This window comes from Coregonus lavaretus, assembly GCF_964263955.1.
Source record: "Coregonus lavaretus genome assembly, chromosome: 29".
NCBI lineage: Eukaryota > Metazoa > Chordata > Actinopteri > Salmoniformes > Salmonidae > Coregonus > Coregonus lavaretus.
In genome coordinates, this window is record NC_140016.1 from 20,716,283 (window position 1) to 20,742,019 (window position 25,737).

Sequence of the window (25,737 nt, forward strand, 5' to 3'; positions counted from 1 at the left end):
TTAACCATTATTGTTTGCACATTGGCGAAGTGTACATTTGTTACACCCCCATTGAGTAGTATAGCAATTGCCCCCAAGAAGATGTACTTTGATTTCTCTGCTATCTAGATTATTCTTATTTCCCTTATCAAAATCGACAATAATTAGATCACAAGTGGGGGGCAAACAAAATCCAATGGTTGGCCTGGGCAACATGTATAACACCACTCCGTCATCACAGGTAACCTACCAAACCACTCCCTATACTTAGTGAATATGTTACTCCTCCATGTGTCATTTAAAAACAATAATCATATTAACAAGATGAGCTATTCTGTACAAAGCTCTTAATAACTGTAGTTGCCTTCATACATCCTGATCATGATTCATTGAGAAAAGCAAAGGAGCCAGCCAATCCCTGAGTAGTGCTGATGTAACAAAGCATTGTCTCTGTGTGCAAGACTTGTCAGTTTTCTGTGAAAGGTATTCAAGGGCCGATACACACCCATCTAGTCACTGAGGCAGCCAGCTTTCAATCCAATACGTTTTTCCGCCAACTTTAGCATGCCCCCAACTTTTTCCGACTTTTCTTCATATCTGAAAGGTAATTGTGTATTTTTGAAGGCGCTGACGGAGGCTAACTCCACCATGGCTCGTTCGCCAAAGCCTATAGGGAAATGAATGGGTTTTTTCTAGCTGGCTAGCCAGTTCAAATAATTACCAGAACATATCTGTCGTTTTGAGTTAAAATGTAACCAACTTTTTATTAACCATAACAGGAAACTTAACACATTAGAAGGTCATTATTTACAAGTATGGCGAGCTTCTAACTTACTGTGAATGTGAACAAATGAAAGCAGGGCATTGTATTTTTTCCTATCGGAGGAATTTAGAAATGGATCAATAGAGAGCAATAATAGTGGCTTCTAATAGTGGCTCCACCATGGTTCGTTGGCCAAAGCCTATGGGGAAATTAATGGAGTTTTTGGATAAACGCCGAAAATAAGGTCTGTGGTAAACACAGCCTTTGGAGATCTTATACGTTTTGTTCTATGAGATAATCTTCATCAGCAAACATCACTTTTTGTGAATTATGAAGGATTTATGTAATAAATAAAATAATTACGACAAAGCACATTAAGGCTTCCATATTCATAAAGGTCATGTTAACTGACTGATATTATCTCATAGAACAAAACATATAAGATCTCATAAGCCTGTGTTAACCTCAAACCTTATTTTTGGCGTTTATACCAAAACCCCATTCTTTCTCCATTAATTTCCCCCATAGGAATGGCTGAATGAACCAGAGGTTTAACAAAGATTTGTATAACTAATCCAAGATGGACCAGAGCCTGTCGTTTCCAATGGGAAAAAATTAGTCATAGTGGGCAGAACAAGGAAGGAGGTGGGCAGGGTCAAGCATGAGCTAGCGAGATCCTATTGGCGCATTCTAACAGACATTTGCATATTTCCGTTAGGGAACGCCTACTTTGTGAAGTGCGCGTGTGCAATAACTCAATTCACCTTTGGGCTCCTTCTAAACAACATACTTTTTTGAAACTTTGGCAAAGGGTAAAGTCTACAAAACTTAGTCCACTCGGTTCGTAACAGATTATAGTTTTGGGAACATAAAACTATTGAGATCAAATGTTTCATCGATGAGAAAATGTGCAGAATGTCGGACAAAATCTATCTCGTTCCATCTTCTCCCACTGCCGGCCACTGGGCTTCATCTCACTACCATATTTGGTAGTGAGTGGAAATGCCAAGCGAATGCTTCACATTTATACATCTGGTGAAATATATGTCTCATTGTTCTATCTGTGGGTTTAATGTCCGGTTTTTAGGACTACAAACTGGCAAGCTCAATGCTGCTTGCAGCATCAGGTTACCATGACAACAGTCACAACAACATGGTCAAAGTTGAATGTCTCTTGCTCAGTTGCTGCCTAAGTAATGGCTATATAAATGGTGAATGCCGACAAGAAAGAGGTAAAGATGGGGCCATTTGAAAGGGGATCATACAGACATTGCACAATTGTTTTTACAGGCAACATACTGTGAATCCTATGTAAAATAAGTATTAGACAGCGTACCAGGATCGGTCATCATCCATTGTGTTCAGATGAATGGTCTAAAACATCTCTGTTGCAAACATTTTGGAAGAGCAAAGAACCAGCTTTTCCTTCATGGGGAGCAGATTAGACATTGTTTTGCTCAAAAGTTCTCCTTGTTGAAGTAGAATTTGGTCTTTCGGGGATCGACGTCCGTGTATTTGACACATTTCTTTGACAAGACTGTAGCTAAGACTGCAGGGCCACACAAGAACGTGCCCACCACTGACCTGTGGACATTGATAAGAGACCAAAATATATAGTAGTTTAGCCAATGTAGGGTACACACCAAGCTATATGTTTTAGAAGTAATACCCCTGCTATTAACTACCAACTACACTGTCCAAAATTGATTTATAAGGGAATATTGTCGTGCCAAAATGTGTTGTAAACAAACTTACGTCGGATTCTCTTTGCGCACTTGTTCAAACTCCTTATCCCAGTTGGGCCTGCCATAGTTGGTTTTCTGCTTCAGACCAGTGACCACATCCGTGTCCTCATCGGCATGAACCATCACATGAGTTGCCTATGGGGAAGAAAGATAGTGAACAGACGCTACCACAACTAGTACATGTCTCACAGTGGAATACGGTAATAAAGATTGTTGGTGGGTGTATGTATGCTGCCTCACGTACATGGCTCTGATCCCATCCAGTGAGGTAGAGTTTGTAGGTGAGAAAGTCTCCCATGCCTCTTTCCTCCATCTCCCTCTCCAGCACCTGCAGCAGATCTGCAAACCACTCAAAGGCATGCGTCTCCCTGCACAACCAATAGAAGTAGATCTGCAACCAGGAAGTAAACATGAGAATGTGATTTCAAACAAAGGAATACCAAACGCATAACATGCCATGCTGGCAATAGTCCGTGAAAAATGTTAATGTTCACATAGCAGGAAACCAAGGTTTGCTTGACTTTTTGCGTAAGAAACAACAAAAAAGACTTGTTCTCAGACAACATTCAGGTGCATCATGGAATCTGTCCACTTTGTAAACATGCTAGACTGGTTAGCAGCACTAAAGCTGTCTGGTTAGTCGCTTCAATGGAAAGCCATAGAGTATCAATGTATTCCCTACCTTTCTGGTGCGTAGCTTGGGGTTGGAGTCTTTGAATTTGTACCAGATGGACTTGAGGATGGAGGCGAAGGGGGTGACTCCAATGCCAGCGCCAACCAGCATGGCGACCTCGTAGTCAAACACATCCTCACTGGCTGTACCAAACGGTCCGTCCACACCCATTCTGAGGGACAGGTCAAAGGTCAAGCAATGGCAAACAGGAAGAGAGGACAGAAAGATTTGACCAGCTAAACCTAATTCCTATCCATTCAGGAATGGTTTCCAATTTGAAATCTGTGCATGTAACTTGGACTTATCACAGAAATCATGCATTGATGCACCTTATCCACTGAGATTAGGAACATGCTGCTACAGTATAAGCCATTGGCTGCTTTTCTATAAAGAGGAGTAACTTACTTGGGTCCCTCAGCCCCCTCAGGAAGCTGCTCCACAATGCTGATGAGTTTCTGGGTCCAGTCCCCCACGGAGCGGATGTGCACGCTGAAGAAGTCCTCCTCAGGGGCCGAGGTCATGGTGAAGGGGTGCCACTCCAGCTGGGAGATGGCTGGGCAGTTGAGGAAGACATACTGACCCACGTCCATCTTGAAACCGTTCTTCACCAGCTGCAGCTCCAACACTTTGGACGGTCGAATAACTATCTGAGAGAGGAGAGTTGGAGAGACAGATGTTGATTATCTGTTTATGGAATGGAAAACACAATTATCATCAATTACACAGAAAAGCTGCTTGTTACTGCAGTGCACACCTTTCTGTATTTGACGCTCTGCATGTAGCGGACGAAGCGCAGCAAGCGTTCGCACACATAGAGGACCATGGGACCGATCACCCACATCCAGGTCTGTAGGGACAAGGGAACACAGGATATATTGTTTCTGAGACAATTCTCTTACCATGACGCCTGGGATTCACAGAAGTTATTTTTGGTTGTAGGTGTCATTGAGGAATCGCTTACCTGTGGGAACCCCCCTGCAAACTGAGGGATGGGACACTCCGGAATCATCCCCCAGTCATCTGTCCGATCTTTACAGAAGGTGGTATTATGTGGTGGATCGGTGGTTGTCTGACTTCGCACGATGCGTCTGTAGACAAAGGACAAAGCCATTAACTCTTGATCCAAAACAAATATTTCTACTTGAAATGAATGGGAGCTGGGACTGAGCGAGCCTTACCCGGCTCCATGGATGACCAGCCCAGCGAAGAAGACAATGAAGAGGTGGTGTGTGAACCAGAAGACCTCGAAGTAGCTGCGCCTGATGACCTCCATGGATGAGGTGATCATGAGGATGAGTGACAGCGTGATGATTACGCCTGTGATCCCAGCGATGCTGGTGAACACCAGGAGGGTCGGAGTCTGAGAGAGAAGGAGCCAATCAGAATACACACAAGTCAGTCACATGACCTCTAGGCCTATATAAGACATCTAAAATTACTCTGTGCCAGGAGTTTCTTCTGATGACCAGACCTGACTAGGAAACACTCTGGGCCTTAGTTACAATAACATACAAAGCATTATAATACAGTACGATATATATACAGTACCAGTCAAAAGTTTGGACACACCTACTCATTCAAGGGTTTTTCTTTATTTTTACTATTTTCTACATTGTAGAATAATAGTGAAGCCATCAAAACTATGAAATAACACATATGGAATCATGTAGTAACCAAAATTGTTAAACAAATCAAAATATATTTCATATTTGAGATTCTTCAAAGTAGCCACCCTTTGCCTTGATGACAGCTTTGCACACTCTTGGCATTCTCTCAACCAGCTTCATGAGGAATGCTTTTCCAACAGTCTTGAAGGAGTTCCCACATATGGTGAGCACTTGTTGGCTGCTTTTCCTTCACTCTGCGGTCCAACTCATAGCGCTTGATGTTCTTTTGACCGGTAGTATATATATATTCCAATGGCCAACAGCTGCTAGGGTAAATTCTATGGTGGAAAACTATTTAAGGGCCGTCAATGTTTTGACCCCTAGCTGAACCACTCCTCCCATAACAATGAGTGATGTTTTAAACTGTAGTGCTTTGTTTTAATTGTTTGAAACTTTATGTATTGCTTTTTTTGACCAGGTCTCTTGCAAAGGAAATGTTTAATCTCAATGAGACCAACCTGGTAAAATAACAATAAAATTAAAACATTGTAAGCCGTACAGTGGTTGTAGAACGGATTGGGTTCAGGAAGGTGCTGTTGCCCGAGTCATCCAGGCTGGACAGGGCCGTGCTGAGGTCATCATACTCCCCAAGCCTGCTATTGTAGTACCACTCCACATTCAGCAAATGGGCAATTGTGTGAACAGCTGCACCAAAACGAGGAAAAGAAACAGCAACATTTCATGTAGCATTAGGACATAGAATAGAGATTCCTCATTTGTTCAACAGGATCATTCCACCCCCAAATTCGACATCCATTCAGGGCAGTGAAGGTTAATTACTTATGAGACTTTGGACATAAGTCACTGCCTTGATTAGATACCACTGCTACATTCTAAAGAAGAAGTAAAAGCATAGAAATCAAGTCAAATTGGGCTGATAGACACAGTATCTCACCACTCATCTTGGCACAGAGATAATGGCACGGATAATAACATTAAAGAAGTAGTGTTGGAAAGTGGTTATCCGTTCCTCAAGCATTTCAATCTACGTTGACCAATGTACTGGTATTTCAACAGAAGCTGAGGTTTTCAATGACATCCTCAATATACACTATATATACAAAACTAGGTGGATTCGGCTATTTCAGCCACACCTGTTGCTGACAGGTGTATAAAATCGAGCACACAGCCATGCAATCTCCACAGACAAACATTGGCAGTAGAATGGCCTTACTGAAGAGCTCAGTGACTTTCAACGTGGCACCGTCATAGGATGCAACCTTTCCAACAAGTCAGTTTGTCAAATTTCTGACCTGCTAGAGCTGCCCTGGTCAACTGTAAGTGCTGTTATTGTAAAGTTGAAACGTCTAGGAGCAACAACCGCTCAGCCACAAAGTGGTAGGCCACACAAGCTCACAGAATGGGACTGCCGAGTGCTGAAGCGCGTAGCGTGTAACAATCGTTGAGTTCCAAACTGCCCCTGGAAGCAACGTCAGCACAAGAACTGTTCATCGAGAGCTTCATGACATGGGTTTCCATGGCCGAGCAGCCACACACAAGCCTAAGATCACCATGCGCAATGCCAAGTGTCGGCTGGAGTGGTGTAAAGCTTGCCGCCATTGGACTCTGGAGCAGTAGAAACACGTTCTCTGAAGTGATGAATCACGCTTCAACATCTTGCAGTCCGACGGACGAATCTGGGTTTGGCGTATGCCATGGAACGCTACCTGCCCCAATGCATAGTGCCAACTGTAAAGTTTGGTGGAGGAGGAATAATGGTCTGGGGCTGTTTTTCATGGTTCCCTTAGTTCCAGTGAAGACAAATCTTAACGCTACAGCATAGAATGACATTCTAGACAATTCTGTGCTTCCAACTTTGTGGCAACAGTTTGGGGAAGGCCCTTTCCTGTTTTAACATGACAATGCCCCCGTGCACAAAGCGAGGTCCATACAGAAAAGGTTTGTCGAGATTGGTGTGGAAGAACTTGACTGGCCTGCACAGAACCCTGCCTTCAACCCCATCGAACACCTTTGGGAGGAATTGGAACGCCGACTGCGAGCCAGACCTAATCGCCCAACATCAGTATCAGACCTCACTGATGCTCTTGTGGCTGAATGGAAGCGAGTCCCCGCAGCAATGTTCCAACATCTAGTGAAAAGCCTTCCCAGAAGAGTAGAGGCTGTTATAGCAGCAAAGGGGGGACCAACTCCATATTAATGCCCATGATTTTGGAATGAGATATTCGATGAGCAGGTGTCCACATACTTTTGGTAAGGTAGAATAGTACATCTAAAGATACTGGAGGAATAATGTTCCCATGTTCTATCGAAAATGTCACATACAGTGCTGTGAAAAAGCATTTGCTCCCTTTCTAATTTTCTCTACTTTTGCATATTTGTGATACTGAATGTTATCAGATCTTCAACCAAAACCTAATATTAGTGAACAATATGAGTTAACAAATAGCACAACAATTACATACTTCTTTCATTTATTTAATAAACAAAGTTATGCAACACCCAATGCCCCTGTGTGAAAAAGTAATTGCCCCCTTACACACAATTAAGTCAAGTAATCCAGGTCCTGAGGCAGAAAAGCATCCCTAAACTATCACACTACCACCACCATGCATGACCGTTGGTATAAGGTTCTTACTGTGGAATGCAGTGTTTGGTTTTTGCCAGGCATAATGGGACCCCTGCCTCAGGATCTGGACAACTTGCCTTAATAGAAGGAACCATGAATTCAGCTCTGTATCAGATAATTCTACAGGAGAATGTCAGGCCATCCGCCTGTGAGCTGAAACTAAAGGGCAGCTGGGTCATGCAGCAAGACAATGATCCAAAACACACAATCAAGTCTACATGAAAATGGTTAAAAAGCAAAAAAAATACATTTTGGAATGGCCTAGTCAAAGTCCAGACCTAATCCCAATTGAGATGTTGTGGCAGGACTTGAAACGAGCAGTTCATGCATGAAAACCCACACGTCACTGAGTTAAAGCAGTTCTGCATGCAAGAGTAGGCCAAAATTCCTCCACAGTGATGTGAGAAACTGATCAACAACTACAGGAGTCATTTGGTTGCAGTCATTGCAGCTAAAGGTGGCACAACCAGTTATTGAGTGTAAGTGGGCAATTACTTTTCACACAGGGGCATTAAGTGTTGCATAACTTTGTTAATTAAATACTATTTGTAAACTCAAGTTCCCTTTATTCAATACTAGGTTTTGGTTGAAGATCGGCTAACATTCAGTATAAAAAATATGCTAAAATAGAGAATCAGAAAGGGGGTAAATACTTTTTCACGGCACTGTATGTTTTCTAAGAGCTGGGCTGTTTCCTTTGTCCTTCTTGAGTCAGACTTTGTGAGAGCGATAGTCTCTCCAAGGTCAGGATTTCCCCATATAATACAATAGACCTTAAGTCCATATTTACAATTGGCCCAGCGTCGTCCGGGTTTGGCCGGTGTAGGCCGTCATTGTAAATAAGAATTTGTTCTTAACTGACTTGCTTAGTTAAATAAAGGTAAAATAAAATAATAAAATTAGCTTGCCTCCCTTTATCTAGTCAAGGGGTGAAAAAGATAAAGATAGATTTATTATCGCATATGCCTTCACCACAATGAGAAAGTGTCATATTTTGTGGTGACTAAATAATACTGGTAACAATTTCACATAAATCTTACACACTTCATAAGTACTGTCGACAAAAATCTAACTTTGTTTAAGAGTAAGGTATTTATCTGTGCAAAAGGCTTCAGGTTAGGGGTTTTCAGCTGGTTACCTACCAGGAAGCAAGTGTTACATACCTGTCATCAGGCCAATCATGTAGGCCACCAGCTTGTGGAAACTGATATTTTTGTCCAGCTGTTTTCTCATAGTTCGCCCACAGCACTAAAAAAGCAACACAAGAAAGTTCAAGAAAAATCTTAAGGAAGATTACAATCAAAGTCAATTAAAGACCTTTCTCACCTATTGGAAAAACAATTCAACCATACAAGTCTGTTCTGTTATAGGTGTCATCAGACAATATAACTACATAGTAATTTACAGAACACAGGGAATTACAGCCACAATATTCTCTGATGACAAATTAGACACTTGCACAATGAATGTCCCCACCCTGGGCCCTTGTCACTCAGAATTAGTCTTACCATGAAGGAGCCCCGGATGAGAGACAGCAGGTTCCGACACACAGGCAGCAGAATCAGCAGGCAGTTGAAGTTGAGGACGGCAGCAGGGGCTCTGGCCCAGGCCAAGGCAGACTGAAAGCCCAAAGACACCCATGTCAACCTGTGCAGTGTGTTATGCTATACACACCCTCTGTGGCATCTGTCCTTTTATAAAGAATGGTGTAAGCTACAGGTAAAACTCAGTTAAAACTTTGTAATTATATTGAACGAAAATTCTACGGACATCGGAAATTGGATACTTGTCCTATTTAAGTCAAATGCATGCATTATTGAGCACGTAGTATGTTTATATTACCTAAGCCCTAAATAGTATGGTAAGACTCACCCCTAAAATGTGGCGTGTGTAGAAAAACTGATCCCCCAAGTCGTAGAAGAAATAGAACCAAAGGAACAGGAATATGTTGATGGACATCCAGACCACCTGTACGTCCAGCCAGGAGGAGATCATTACCCAAACAGCAGGATCGTGACTATTGTATAGTATTTTAGTCTTATATTTATACTCTTAAAAATAACATATATTTTAGGGTTTCAGTATGGCTAACCATAGTTATATTATTTTGCGCATTTGGAGAGATATTGCGCATCTGGGTCATCACTCAGATGGGCTTTGTCTGGCAGTCCAGATAACAGCCCAAATAAATGTATCGCATTCATTTACATTATACAATAACTATAGCCTACACTGTCGAAGATGATTAAGGTAATAATCATGTTCTTACCAGTATGAAGGATGACAGTCCATGGTTAATGATCCAGTTGCCCATTTTGAAAGTATTTCGCCATCCACGGGTGACGCTACTGGTCTTTACATCGTTACCTGTCGTTTTTATACAACGTATGTTCACACCCCGCCCATTTAAAGTCAGTCACTAGTCCAAGTTATGACATGAGGAAACGCACAGTCTATACAATTGCATTACTCAACGAGTAAAGTAATCCTTTGTGTTTGTTGAAAGCGAAATGTGAGCATGCCATTCCGCATGTCAGTGGAATGACGAAGAATTGTCTTTTTTTTGACTGACTAGCTGGCTCTTGGGGTCCAAGAAGAGGGTGGATTTTTAGACAATTGAGAAAGAGCCAGTCCGACTATATCTGTCTGCATCTACAGGCCTCACGTTTACGTTCCCATGGCGCTATATATTTTTTTCTGGAAACAATATCAAAGGCTACTGGTAAAATAATGAAATACAAAATATGATTTATATTACAGCATTTCGTATTCAACGACTTTAAATTCAAGTAACAATGCAGTAGTTAAGGCACTATCTTCATATATTTTCTCTATATAACCCTAATTTCGAAACCAGTGGCGTACGGCAGTTGCGCGGGCCCCGCAAGGTCTGGTTCATCCCCATTGTTTAAGTGAAAGACAGACAATTTATGGCATTTATGGCAGCCGGGGAAATTGAGCCTGCTCTGTGGTTGTGTCATTAGCCAGGGGATTATACAGTGCCATGAAAATGTATTTGCCGCCTTTCAAATTTTCTCTACTTTTGCATATTTTTGATACTGAATGTTATCAGATCTTCAACCAAAACCTAATATTAGATAAAGGGAACCTGAGTGAACAAATAACACAACAATTACATACGTATTTCATGTATTTAATAAACAAAGTTACGCAACACCCAATGCCCCTGTGTGACATGACTCCAACCAAACACTTCCTGTAGTTGTTGAACAGTCTCTCACGTCGCAGTGGAGGAATGTTGGCCCACTCTTCCATGCAGAACTGCTGTAACTCAGCGATATTTGTGGGTTTTCAAGCATAAACTGCTCGTTTCAAGTCCTGCCACAACATCTCAATTGGGTCTGGATTTTGACTAGGCCATTCCAAAACGTAAAATGTGTTGTTTTTTAGCCATTTTCATGTAGATTTGCTTATGTGTTTTGGAGCATTGTCTTGCTGCATGACCCAGCTGCGCTTCAGCTTCAGCTCACAGACTGATGGCCTGACATTCTCCTGTAGAATTCTCTGATACAGAGCAGAATTCATGGTTTCTTCTATTAAGGCAAGTCGTCCAGGTCCTGAGGCAGCAAAGCATCCCCAAACAATCACACTACTACTACATGCTTGATCTTTGGTATAAGGTTCTTACTGTGGAATGCAGTATTTGGTTTTCGGCAGGCATAATGGGACCCATGTCGTCCAAAAACTTATACTTTTGAATCATCTGTTCATAGAACATTCTTCCAAGAGTCTTGATGATCATCCAGGTGCTTCCAGGTCAACTTGAATCAACTTTTTGGACGACATGTATCAGAGAATTCTACAGCAGAATGTCAGTCCATCCGTCTGTGAGCTGAAGCTGAAGCGCAGCTGGGTCATGCAGCAAGACAATGATAAAAAATACACAATCAAGTCACACATGAAAATGGCTAAAAAGCAACATATTTGAAGTTTTGAAATGGCCTAGTCAGTCCAGACCTAATCCCAAATGAGATGTTGTGGCAGGACTTGAAACTAGCAGTTCATGCTTGAAAACCCACAAATGTCGCTGAGTTAAATAAGTTCTGCATGCAAGAGTGGGCCAAAATTCCTCCACAGTGATGTGAGAGACTGATCAAGAACTACAGAAAGTATTTGGTTGGAGTCATTGCAGCTAAAGGTGGCACAACCAGTTATTGAGTGTAAGGGGGAAATTACCTTTTCACAGAGGGGAATTGGGTGTTGCATAACTTTGTTCATTAAATATATAAAATATTTGTAAACTCAGGTTCCCTTGATCTAATATTAGGTTTTGGATGAAGATCTGATAACATTCAATATCAAAAATATGCAAAAGTAGAGAAAATTAGAGGGGGCAAATACTTTTTCACAGCACTGTATATATATATATATATATTAAACAGGTAGTTTTTTAAAAACTTGTTACACTGGAATAGTAACTTTTGGTCAGGGTGAGCAGAGCGCGAGCCACTTTATTCTATTGCGCCGGGCGAGATGCACTGTGCTGCCTGTGTAAACGCAGCCATAGTGAAAAAGTCAGTTGCGAAACAGTTTTATTTGGGCTGTGATGAGAACAGAGATTTTCTAATCAGGTCACAGTTTTAAACGCCTGGAAAAACTCCTTGCCCTGTAGGGAGGATGGAAACCCTGTCAAACTGCAGTAACCTTGTACTTGTTCATATTCATTCCATTTGAAAACTAGACTAACAGGGGAGTTTCCATTACACAGACAACTGCGATTAGACAATAGAACTAACAGGGCTGCTTAATTTAGGATTTAAAAGGCCTAGGTATCCTAGCCAACCAAAGTTTGAATATAAACCAAATTTGATCACATTCACATTTTCTCTTAACACAATTACATTTGCTTAGGCTATAAATACAGAACGAATGATTTGCAGTTTGGTTGTATTCAGTTAAAAGCCCATCTGTCATAAACGCCATAAATTGACAGTCTTTCTCTTAAACAATGGGGATGAACCAGAAATAACAGTTTTAGGCTAGGTCTACTGGAATTCCTTCCAGTGGCTGTTTTCAGAAAAACATTTTTATATAAAATATATATTTTTAAATCAGCTGCGCAACTTTAGAGCAGGCTCAACTTGCCCGACTGCTCAGTTCACTTGCCCCAGGCAATAGGGCAACCCTTAAGGTCCCTGCTACAACTAGGTTCAGGATTTTGACCTGGTTACCATCAGGAGAAAGACAAAATGGCCCCACCACTCTGGGACCTGTGGTGCCACCTCATGCTTAATTTCCTATCTATAAGGTTTTTTGGAAAGCAATACCATAGGCTACTAGTCAAATAATTAAAGACAAAATATGATCTATATTACAGCATTTTTTATTCAACACATTTAAATTCAAGTAACAATGGAAAAGTTAAGGTACTTAAAACATACTATTGAAACAGATCATTCAAAAAAAGCAGGGATTAATGCACCAATGTTTCAGACATAAGGTACCAATGAGGCATCAAGTTCTTTATATTAAACCATCATTGAAAGTAAAAAGATATGTTCTGAATTGCATTTCAATTATTATATATTTACAAGGACAGTGTGATTACATAAAATCTATTGGCTCTTTAACCCACTTGAACTTCAAAGTGATCACTGTCAGACTCAGCTTGCCTTTTAAACACTGTGTGTGCAAAGGCAAAAAAAGAAGGGCAAACTGAGCTGCCGGGTACTACACTGAACAAAAATATAAAGGCAACATGTAAAGTGTTGGTCCCATGTTTCATGAGCTGAAATAAAAGATCCCGAACATTTTCCATACGCAGAAAGTGTATTTCTCAACAACAACAAAAACCAAATTTGTTTACATCCCTGTTAGTGAGAATTTCTCCTTTGCCAAGATAATCCATCCACCTGACAGGAGTGGCATATCAAGAAGCTGATTAAACTCACAACCACAGACCACTTGTAACCACGCCAGCCCAGGACCTCCACATCCGGCTTCTTCACCTGCGGGATCGTCTGAGACCAGCCACCCGTACAGCTGATGAAACTGAGGAGTATTTCTGTCTGTAATAAAGCCCTTTTGTGGAGAAAAACTAATTCTGATTGGCTGGGACTGGCTCCCAAGTGGGTGGGCCTATGCCCTCCCAGGCGCACCCATGGCTGTGCCCCTGCCCAGTCATGTGAAATCCATAGAATAGGGCCTAATGAACTCAGTAAAATCATTGAAATTGTTGTGTTTATATTTTTGTTCAGTGTAATAATACAAACCATTCATTACATACAGTGGGTGGAGTACGAGGAAGGTATCTCAGATTTCATCTAACCTTTGTTACATATGGGCGTGCGGATGAAAAAGTGACCTATTGCAACATGTTAAGTTTGTTCATGAAGTAAACCCCTGAGAACGTAAACAGGGGAAGTCCCAGTTTAAAGGGCGAGTCGGTCCTCTAGGGCCGGAGACACTTGGCATGCTTCCCACACACCTGGCCCCACTGTATCTGACCCTGTAATGCTCTCTCAAGGCTGCCTTTGTGCATCACGCAGGCATATCTTAATAGAGTACATTCTTTGGTCTCCCGTGGCCCACTGCCTCTCTACCTGTACAGTAGATGTCCAGTACAAACGGTGCACTCGTCAGTAACCCATTTTCCATTCAACAACAGCGATGTAACATTGTCTATATCATGGCTGATCTTTTTAAGTCCAAGGCTCTGCATGCATGTGTTATTCTAAAACGAGGAGCATCGATAAAATCACAGCATCATTTTTAAACGCGATTAGCTAACCATTTGGGACAAACTTGTCCTCTGTGCCCCGCAGTGCAGAGCAAGCTGCTCTGTCCGTCCCCTAATCTGCACCACTCACGGTATAACAGTCCTGAGTGTACATAACCATTAGTTCAGTAGCTGGGGCCTTCTCAAGCCGCCTCCATGTCTTCAACGATTGCCGTCTCGTGCTCCCCCAGCTGGCTGGTGAGGTCGGGGGGCTGCCGTTCAGGCGGCTCCAGTGGCACCAGCACCATGGTGGCGGTGGTGGAATAGGAGTTGGGTTGCCCCTCCCCCTCTCTCCCCACGCCCCTCCGACAGCAGCAGACGCAGGCCAGGCAGTCGTGCACATTGTGCCTGAAGAGGCGCCGACACGGGTGGCAGAACTGGTAGAAGAGTAGCATGAAGAGCACGGCCAGGCTGTAGCAGATCAGCAGCTGGGCCACCAGCAGCGGGGCACACACGTACGCGTAGAAGTCCGACTTATAAAAGTACCAGAGGGCGATGAGCACGCCGTTCTCGAGGAAGCGTCCGCTGTAGTATGAGGCCAGGCGGCCCCAGTGCTGCTTCTTCTCGATGAGGTCGCGGTGGGCCAGGTCCAGCTGCACAGCCGACCAGCAGAAGATGTTGATGCAGGCGTACAGGAAGGTGACCAGCGACAGCACCACCGTGGTGCCCAGCTTGCTGAAGTTCTTCTCCACGTTGTCGGGCAGCGAGGCACGTCGCGCCCAGAACTCGGCCCATGGCTGCAGAAAGAAGAAGAGCAGGTTGCCTAGGCCCACGGGGATCACCCAATAGGTGAGCGCGGAGCTGAACAACACCAGGGAGGTGACGCGCGTGGCGATCTCCAGGCCCCGCCACAGGATCATGCAGAGGTAGGCGGCCGGGCGCAGCCGCACCTTGTAGTCGTCGTAGCGGATGTTGATGGCCAGCACGCTGCACACCAGGGCCCCGTAGGTGATGGAGATGAGGCAGATGATCATCAGAGTCACTGGGATGAACACAGAGACAAAGCACTTGTTAGACCCTCCAAACAGCAGCAAAACATACAGCATTCACCATGAATGCCATCAAGAGGACTCTTACGTCTGATAGGGAGGAAGTACTTCTCCTGGATGTTGGCGTACAGCTGCAGGGTTAGCTGAGGGGTGGATCCCAGGAAGGCCTGGATGACGGCTGTGCGTTTGAAGGCGTTCCGGTGCGTCGCCAGCTTGCGCTCCGAGTGGCCGATCTCCCACTCCATGGGCGTGGCCTGGTCCTTCTTCAGCTTGATCTTCCTGGAGATGGTCACATATGGCTCCTCCTCTTTACCCGCCTTGAAGTAAACCACCAGAGCCTCGAAACACCTGAGGAGGACAGGAGAGAAGAGTAATACCACAGCCACCAGAGGGCAGTACAGGCTAACAAAAAAACAAAGATTGTTTCTTTACTTTCAGTCACATGATTTGCAATAAATATTACATTTTCCTTCACATTTTAAAGTTAAAACAAAAAAATGCGACATTGCTATATGGCTCCACCAGAGGGCAAAAAATTAACTGTGACAGCCTTTGACACTGCGTGTACAAAACATTAGGAAACACCTGCTCTTTCCACGACAGACTGACCAGGTGAATCCAGAAAGCTATGATCCCTTATTGATGTCACTTGTTAGATCCACTTCAAATCAGTGTAGATGAAGGTTGAGGAGACTGATTAAAGAAGGATTTTTAAGCCTTGAGACAATTGAGAATGTGTGCCATTCAGAGGTTGAATGGGTAAGACAAAATATTTAAGTGCCTTTGAACGGGGTATGGTAGTAGGTCCAGACATCCAGCCAACTTGACACAACTATGGGAAGCCTTGGAGAATTAATGGGCCAGCATCCCTGTGGAATGCTTTCGACACCTTATAGTCCATGTCCCAACAAATTGAGGCTGTTCTGAGGGCAAAAAAAGTTGCAACTCAATATTAGGAAGGTGTTCCTAATGTTTTGTACACAGTATTTGTGCGTTCCCTTCCGCTTCACAGAGGAAAATAGTTTGTGTTCACTGACAGAAAGACATTAACACCGCACACAAATAGCACAGACATGTTGTTTAGCACTACTTTAATCTGCTTATGTTGAGTAGTTCCAGTGCAGTGGATAGCTGTACACATGGCACTCCATAACGTCTAACGCAGGGATCATCAACTAGATTCAGCCGCGGGCCGTTTTCTTCTTGAGCGGATGGTCGGGGGGCCGGAACATAATTACAAATCATTTGTAGACTGCAAATTGACTGTAAGAAGCCCAAACAGATAGTTTTAGTCAAACATATCATTTCAAACTTTGCTTACATTTGTATACAATCTCTCTAGTATGCATGGGAATACTTAGGAACAGATTTCTTAAATTAAAATCACCTGGAGCTAATTTCCTGGTGTTTTCTTTACAGCCTTATGTCCAACAATGAAAATTCCACACAAAATGATTAATTTTTTGCTCAGAAAACTAGGGGGGACAAATACAACCACCCGCGGGCTGCCAGATGGGGAACCCTGGTCTAAGGTATTCACACTCAACCAAGTAAATCACAGTGTTTGTCTTTCAGACCAAAACATCTACTTTGTACATGGGCTTAAGGGAGAGAACACAGACAGGCTAGCTACTAGGATTCTCTTCCTGCCAGCTCAGCTGTGGGTTGCTACAGGACACCACATTCAGCCGTCATCCATTTTCAGCCAGTGTTTTTTCAGCTGTTGTGGTGCTGGTGGAATCACGTTCGCTGTGACCTTACAGTGCACAACCAAAACGAGAGCCTCTCGTCTTTGACTTCAACTCTCTCTGAACCGAGAGACATTAGGGAGGGGCACAAGCCACCTCTTATCTCTCCAGTGGTACTACTGGTAGCCTACGCAAAAGAATCGAGGTCATCTTGTCTGAGAGTTTTATGTTTGGTCTACAGATGGGAGGTGGTAGCGGTCACAAGACTATGATTTACTGATTGATTTCCAGGGAAGATTGGCATCATAATGCAGCTGAGAATGCGTGCTGGAGTCAGTCCAGCACTTCAGGTTCTGAAAAAATTACTAAGAAACACAATACATTTGACTTAGAGGAAAAAGCACAGCTGGAGAAAAGGTTGGCTGACAGAATCATTATGCCTGATGTCCACAGCAGCATCTAATGGTACCATCAGGTGAAGCAAAGTGCCTACTTCTGGGTAATTACTCCCTGGCCATAAAAACCACTTTGCTCTCTGCTTAGGATACCAGTACTTGTAAAGAGCACAAAGTAAAACACACATGCAATAAGGAACTACCTTAAAAAGGGGCAATCTGCAGTAGCTTCATCCATTTTTGCACTTATTAAATTAATGATATGTAGCCTACTGATTCTTGAAGAATATAACTTATAAATGCCTCATGAGCTTAACTCAACTGTCACACCCCAAAACATAAGTTTGTTTTACTCCAATGTAAATAAACACTGTATAGCTTTATAATTTGTATATCATGGATGGTCAAGTCCTTGCATCCATAGCTCAGTCTATGAATCTGAGTGGTTACATTTCTCCAGCCTCATCCCTCAGCTTTTTAACGAAACGGTGGTGGTGAGATCGCTTTGTTATTGTTTCAACTGCTGATTGCCACTTTAAGAAATGGGCTGCAGTTCAAGCAACCATTGCTGTTGTCTTTCATCAGAAAAGGCGCAAGGGTGGTTTCATCACCAGGAAATCATCTCAGCATACTCCTTGAGATAACAAGATGAGAATCTCTAGTCTGTTTACAACCGTGCTTTGGCATAACACCCACAAGATGCATTGGTGCTAAGGACATCAAGAGACCAACCTTTCTTCACTGTCTGTAAACATCGTTTCAGTGTTGCATGCTGGGACAGGGACAGTTCTATCAACTGTAAGTATGTAGCTACTTCTGCCTCGGGAGAGGAATTTATTCTCTCAGAGACAAGCTGTGACAAGGTCCACTCAAGCAGGGAACCAAATTACCACCACAGAGACTCACAGTTGGCCATGTTACACAACATCTTGTCAACAGATTATCTAAGATATAGATTGAAAAACACATTCATATAGTGAAACTGTACTTTGCGTTAATTTAAAGACCTGTGAGGAACAAGACAAACACTACCCTGTGAGCTAGAGTCCTTGCCTATTACAAGGTAAAGCAAGCCGTGCAGCCAGCAGCATTTCAACCCTTGGTCAGAGTTGCTAAGAAACATGCAATATCGAATTGCGCCAACACAGATGATGATCTGTGATGACATCAACCAAGCTCCACAGGAAGTGCACAACTGATTTTAAAAAAATGTTTTATTATTACATGCACCAGATAGGTGCAGTGAAATGTGTTATTTTACAGGGTCAGCCATAGTAGTACCTCGCCCCTGGAGCAAATTAGGGTTAAGTGCCTTGCTCAAGGGCACAGACAGAATATTTTCACCTTGTATTCGAACCAGCGACCTTTCGGTTACTGGCCCAACGCATTAACCGCTAGGCTACCTGCCGCCCAAAGATCAACCCAAAGGTCAGAGGGGACAGTGGGAGTAACTGTAACTAATGCACAGCTGTTTATCTAGTGTAGGGTATATGCAATTTCCCGTGTTACACCGCAAACTGACATAAACAAATCTCACAAGTAGGCTATCAGACACAACAAGCTCCCATCTACTATCTAATCAACGCAACATTATCCCTTTCTGTGTGCGCTTGTTCATCATTCCGTGTGTAGCCAGTAGATGTGATAACCGTCTTGTGGGTTGACAGAAATACTTTCCCCAAAACTTTATCAATTAAATGTTAACTACAAAGTAGGCTTACCTGGCAGAAGTATACCATGAGTAAGTTTATAATTTGTATCTATTATTTGTTCTTTGGAAACTTTGCCATGAAATGAGCAGCGGCAGTACAGAACCATCGCTAGACCAGCCCATTACTCACTCACTAGAGGCACAATTAAGAGCCAGATGCGGAATTAAAGGGGAACATCCAATTTAGTTGTTTCTCTATGAACATTTGTAATTGTAAGAGTTAAATGTTCCCCTTTATAAAACAAAAAATTTAATAAAAACATAACATAATAAAATCACATTTTATAGGCCCCCCTTAGAGTTGTTTATTAACCATTCTTTTACCACTTTATCTTGTACACTATGGACCTGGGGAAGAGTTGCAGGGGAGAGGAGAAGAATGTGCCAATTTGAAAGCTATAACAAAAAAAGTGTCGCTCGCACGTTTCATTTTTTAAAAGTAGCTCTCATGCCACAAATGGTTGGAGACCCCTGATCTAGTACCTCTGTTTGACACAGTTATCCATCGCCTTAGAAACAAAATAGGGTGAGGCAGGAAAACAAGTCAGAAGTTAATGATATGAAGCTTCCTGTCCAAGGGACATCCCCAGACAAGCCACCCTCCAGAGTATAATTATAGAACTGTGTAGCTGTAGCACAACAACCCTGAAACCAAACCTTGATCTAGTTCTACTGAAAACTGAAGGGCTGCTTCTTACGGTTTAGCACTGCTATAGTGAGGGAGAGGGGGAGCAGGGCTGTAAACAGTGTGCCAATGTCATGTCATGTGCTGGCTTGGCAAATGCCTGCTAGCCAGTCACTTGATTTGTCATAAACAGGGGTACTCAAGTACTATTTGAGGAGGTCCGGTCACACAAATTTCCTCGGTGGCAAAGGTCTGGATGGATAATGTAATTTATCGGCACAGTAACAAACCCCCACCTTGCAACCTCAAATGGTTCACTCCCCTCTTGTTGGAGGAGAGAAAATGTTAGTTTTAAAGCTAATTTCCCACAGTTCTACACATTTTGCATAAAGAATATATTTTTTTTGCTGTTTTAAAGCTCATTTCCTGCAATTCTACGTATTCTTCCATGTCTTATGTGTGTTTATATTATACCACGGGTCGAAGCCCAACAGAGTAAAAAAAAGTACAAAATCTTCCTTTTCGGGACCCGCGGTCCTAATTGACCCCGCTCTGGGTCCAGATCCAGTCCACCAGTTGAGTATGGGGGCCATTATGTGTGCAGCCAGTGCAGCCAAAAGAGATCATGCCAAAGTTGCCATTTGAATTGACAAGATATGCACTGTAGAAGTAAGGTATTCTGGGATGTATTCTAATCTTAGTCTTACAATATATACAATCTTTAAAACATTTAAAAACATTGACAGTGTGTTTTCATGCAGTAAATCTGCTACTCTAGAGGAATCCCGAGGGATATGACACAGGTCACTGCTTCCACATCCCAGTCAGAGACTCCACTAGATATTTGAATACTTGACACAGTGGTTTCTTCCACACATGGCTGATAGTCACCCTTCACTAAATGGATCACATTCACCTCACAGATTCAAGGCAGTTTCTTGTTGCGGAAAATATTAAATGCAGAACGACTATAATGAATTATAGGAAACACTGTTATTCTGCTTTTCTGGGTCTTTTGTTATCTGTAATGTTATCCATTGTAAACTATATGGAATGGTAAGCCATGCAGAAGGCCTACTTCATAAAGTGTTAAAGGGCCACACCTTCGGCTCTCTACAAGGCCTACAGTGTACAGCTGGGATAATAAACCAACAATTATCAACACCAACCACACCGATAACTTATCGCAGGCATTTTGTTGATATCGTTCATTGCGATAAGTAGCCTATACTAGAGAAATATGATGTTTGAAATTAAATAAGTTTGCTAATATGGTTGATTGTTAATGGGACAATTGATGGCTACAATCATCAGACTACTAGTAGTTTAAAAGATTTAAAAAAAAAATCTGTTCACATTAGTGTTATATACTTGTCGTTCTATTTATCGTTAACACATAAATTCATACAATTTATCGTGATATGAATTTTTTCCCCCATATCTTCCATCTCTACTAAAGTGGATCAAATTGAATTAAAATCCAAGGTGACAAACCAAAGTTCACCAACAGTGTCACTCAAGACATGCTTAGTTTCAAAACATCTACCAAAGACTCCACTTTGACTTTATTTTGCCAGTGACTAATGGCTCACGGTTTGTTCAACAGGTCTAGTTAAGAGTGATTTGTACTTAAAAGGATTAAGTGAGGGGACTTTCAGTGTTAGAGCAGCAATGGAAGCCTTCAAAGTGTGGGCATTTCACACCAAAGCAAAAATCTAATTTCAGCCAATTAGATATGTGAAACAAAATAAAGAAAAGACACACCCATGCATTTCTGTATACCAATGGCATTGTCCTCAAATGAGGTCCCACTCTTTATAACTTGTCACTTAGTAGCAGTGACAGTTCAAACCCAATTATAAGTGGGTTGACACAAAGAAGCAGCTGTATCTACAGTAGGCTACATGAGTCACGTCTGACAAAGGTGTAAATGAGAGGGTCTATCAGAACGTTGACCCACTTCACATCTGGTCAAACAGGTTTGAAGAGGCAAGAAAACAAACAGCCAAATGTATAGGATAACTGAGTAAACATTGTAGAGTGTTTCTTAGTAGGCCTACAGTACTGTAGCGGGAAATAAAGAACAGTTCACTGAGGACTCAATTATATGAACCTTCGGTAACGAAAAAAAGATTGCAGTCAGAGTGCAGTATAACTGCAGTATGCTGCAAATACTGCATCCAAAATAAAAATGTTTTTACTGCAGTAATTTTGCAGTGTAACTGCAGTTATTCTGTCATTACTGCGTCCGAAATACCACAGTTACTGCAGTTTCAAAACGTAAATATTTTTTGTAAGGGGGAGTCTAGTGCTCTACACTATGTCAGGCAGTAGAACGCTCATATAAACTCAGCAAAAAAAAGAAACGTCCCTTTTTCAAGACCCTGTCTTTCAAAGATAATTTGTAGATATCCAAATAACTTCACAGATCTTCATTGTAAAGGGTTTAAACACTGTTTCCCATGCTTGTTCAATGAACCATAAACAATTAATGAACATGCACCTGTGGAACGGTTGTTAAGACACTAACAGCTTACAGACGGTATGCAATTAAGGTCACAGTTATGAAAACTTAGGACACTAAAGAGGCCTTTCTACTGACTCTGAAAAACACCAAAAGAAAGATGCCCAGGGTCCCTGCTCATCTGCGTGAACGTGCCTTAGGCATGCTGCAAGGAGGCATGAGGACTGCAGATGTGGCCAGGGCAATAAATTGCAATGTCCGTACTGTGAGACGCCTAAAACAGCGCTACAGGGAGACAGGCCGGACAGCTGATCGTCCTCGCAGTGGCAGACCACGTGTAACAACACCTGCACAGGATCGGTACATCCGAACATCACACCTGCGGGACAGGTACAGGATGGCAACAACAACTGCCCGAGTTACACCAGGAACGCACAATCCCTCCATCAGTACTCAGACTGTCCGCAATAGGCTGAGAGAGGCTGAACTGAGGGCTTGTAGGCCTGTTGTAAGGCAGGTCCTCACCAGACATCACCGTCGCCTATGGGCACAAACCCACCGTCGCTGGACCAGACAGGACTGGCAAAAAGGTGCTCTTCACTGACGAGTCGTGGTTTTGTCTCACCAGGGGTGATGGTCGGATTGGCGTTTATCGTCGAAGGAATGAACATTACACCGAGGCCTGTACTCTGGAGCAGGATCGATTTGGAGGTGGAGGGTCCGTCATGGTCAGGGGCGGTGTGTCACAACATCATCGGACTGAGCTAGTTGTCATTGCAGGCAATCTCAACGCTGTGCGTTACAGGGAAGACATCCTCCTCCCTCATGTGGTACCCTTCCTGCAGGCTCATCCTGACATGACCCTCCAGCATGACAATTCCACCAGCTGTACTGCTCGTTCTGTGCGTGATTTCCTGCAAGACAGGAATGTCAGTGTTCTGCAATGGCCAGCGAAGAGCCCGGATCTAATAATAATAATAATAATAATATGCCATTTAGCAGACGCTTTTATCCAAAGCGACTTACAGTCATGCGTGCATACATTTTTTTGTGTATGGGTGGTCCCGGGGATCGAACCCACTACCTTGGCGTTACAAGCGCCGTGCTCTACCAGCTGAGCTACAGAGGACCTCAATCCCATTGAGCACGTCTGGGACCTGTTGGATTGGAGGGTGAGGGCTAGGGCCATAGAAATGTCTGGGAACTTGCAGGTACCTTGGTGGAAGAGTGGGGTAACATCTCACAGCAAGAACTGGCAAATCTGGTGCAGTCCATGAGGAGGAGATGCACTGCAGGACTTAATGAAGCTGGTGGCCACACCAGATACTGACTGTTACTTTTGATTTTGACCCACCCTTTGTTCAGGGACACATTTTTCAATTTCTGTTAGTCACATGTCTGTGGAACTTGTTCAGTTTATGTCTCAGTTGTTGAATATTGTTATGTTCGTACAAATATTTACAAGTTAAATTTGCTGAAAATAAACGCAGCTGACAGTGAGAGGAAGTTTCTTTTTTTGCTGAGTTCATAAGCCATTTTACACATTACCCTCTCTCCTTCGAGAAGCATCCTCGCGCACAGTCCCACCTGACAACAGGTATGCTTCCCCAACACCCCGCCCGAGACCACCGGATTGGAATAATCCCACCAATGTAGCGGGAGAGAGAACAGCTGATTGGGGGCAAGATTATGTTGTGCAGAGGAGTGCTCTACTGCCTGTACCACGAAAGCCTGGGCCTTGGGCGGCAGTAGAAAACTCATATTACAGTACTACTCAGCACGTTGCTTCAAATCATCCTAGTTGTGGTCCGAAGCTACTCAGCACTGTGATTACTTGTGGCACTATACCTACCTAATTAACGGGCCCAGGAGTAGTAGATGCAAGAAGAGGACGAGGGGGCGGTCTCTTCCTAAATCTCTATGAATGAATGTCAGCGCCAATTGAGTCAATACAGCCGGCACCAACATGAAGGTGATGGTCAACCCCATCCAGACGTCGTCATCGCTCTTGTGGTAAATGTTGCAAAGCACCGCTGCGCAGACAAACTCAACACAATACAACAATGTGGCCAACACCACGCTGAAAGGGGGCTGAATGTTATTGTGGTTGACAACCAATATGACTCCGTTTTCAGAGGCGGATTCCTGGTGGGATTGCTCGACGTCAGAGATCTTTTCGACTTGGTCGCCCTCTTCTTCCATGACTCACTGAACAAAATAATGTCAGACAATGGAGAACTGTAGGGCGAATGGATGGCTCAGTTTTAGGCAGGAAGGTAGGCTATAGATTGCAATGTCACATTGTATCCTTGTCCAGAAACAATGTATCAATTTCTTCAAACAAAGCACGCCAGTTGGTTATCATTCATGAATTTATCAAGTTTGTTAAACAACGTCTTCAAATGTTTCCTTGTGATATGTTTGCTTCGGTTGGTCCTGTGCTTTCGTCCACTTTCAACACACAACAACAAGAACTCATTACAGTTCAACATGACGCGCTCTCTTGTGCTTATTTTCATTTCGTTTACAGACAGTTGACACTGTGGCCACTATAAAATAAAAACAGCATCGGATCTCTCGGGTGGTTGTACGTGTAAACACCAGTCGTAATCCCACAATCTCAAAGATTGGCAAAGAAAGTTTCGAACGCAATGCAAAAGCCATGCCGCTGATGTCCGCCTGCAAATGTTGTGCTCAGTGCCCCCATTTGCCCCCATTTACCCCCAAAGCGACGTCGAATGTTGTATCCTAATCAAAACCGAAACAATCCATCCACTATCGTGTCCCATTGCACATTTGAATGTTTCGTTAGCTCCTCTAGTGATCACGAAAGCAAAGCAGGTGTGTCTGAACATGCCTCCTATTTCTTGTCTATGGAACGTGTTTGTAGGGTAGGGGCAGTGCTACCGCTCCTGGGTCCTAGGGCCAGTGATTATTCTACTTCTATGATATCATGGCGGTCCGCAAAAAATCGTTTTGTGCATGCTGCCACCTACTCTGCTGAATGTACGATCAATCATGATCTGCCCAATTCTGCACTACCAATTTTTTTTATATATAATAATAATAATAATATATTAAAACCAAATAAATCCCTAACTTCTACCACACCCTCCCCTCCCCAACCCCATTAAACTTTATCTATATCATGCTGAAACACTCCACCCTTAGGATTGTTCAGCATGTAAACAACCATTTCTACAGTAACATCTGTTACCCCCAATATCTCTTTTGCCCGGTCTCCACAATAACCCTCAACCTGGCATTTCTGCTTTCCACAACCTGAGTCATATTGATAACCTTACCAATAAAAGCTATGAAGTCAACTTTATTCATTATCAAAGTGTCCTTTGACACCGCACAACCATGCTAGGACCATGAGAAGCACCAGCTCTGACAGTAGGTCCACTTACTACAGGTACATCCATGTAAGCTCTATCAGTCCACACTGTAGTTCTACCAATCTGTTTTACAGCCTCTGCATATGATACATCATGACTGATCCTATTTCTCTGAGCCTCTCTAGCCTCTCTCTGTACCTGGCATCCACCAAATGCTGCACTGTGTTCTCCCCCACAATTACAGCACTTAACCTTCACATTGCTTCTACATTCACCGTTATCATGGCACATCCACACTTGGCACATATTTTCTTTCCTTTACACTGAGCAGCTACATGTCCCACTCTTTGACATTTAAAACACTGCAGTGC

General features: G+C 43.0%; 2 protein-coding genes across 2 annotated transcripts; both read right to left on the bottom strand.

Moving 5' to 3' along the window:
* Nucleotides 1–713: 713 nt before the first annotated feature.
* LOC311104853 (NADPH oxidase 2-like) lies at nt 714–9,789 on the bottom strand. Its single transcript, XM_084146798.1, has 13 exons — nt 9,684–9,789; nt 9,287–9,382; nt 8,923–9,033; nt 8,578–8,662; nt 5,327–5,472; nt 4,339–4,520; nt 4,122–4,248; nt 3,915–4,007; nt 3,566–3,807; nt 3,170–3,332; nt 2,732–2,878; nt 2,498–2,622; nt 714–2,326 (listed from the first exon to the last, which is right to left on the bottom strand). Exons 1-13 carry the CDS (start codon nt 9,726–9,728, stop codon nt 2,200–2,202), a joined length of 1,689 nt encoding a protein of 562 aa, XP_084002924.1. The 5' UTR covers nt 9,729–9,789; the 3' UTR covers nt 714–2,199.
* Nucleotides 9,790–12,738: 2,949 nt separating this feature from the next.
* Nucleotides 12,739–24,864, bottom strand: LOC311104684 (endoplasmic reticulum membrane adapter protein XK-like). Its single transcript, XM_084146562.1, has 3 exons — nt 23,878–24,864; nt 15,231–15,490; nt 12,739–15,135 (listed from the first exon to the last, which is right to left on the bottom strand). Exons 1-3 carry the CDS (start codon nt 24,225–24,227, stop codon nt 14,297–14,299), a joined length of 1,449 nt encoding a protein of 482 aa, XP_084002688.1. The 5' UTR covers nt 24,228–24,864; the 3' UTR covers nt 12,739–14,296.
* Between the last annotated feature and the right edge of the window lie 873 nt (nt 24,865–25,737).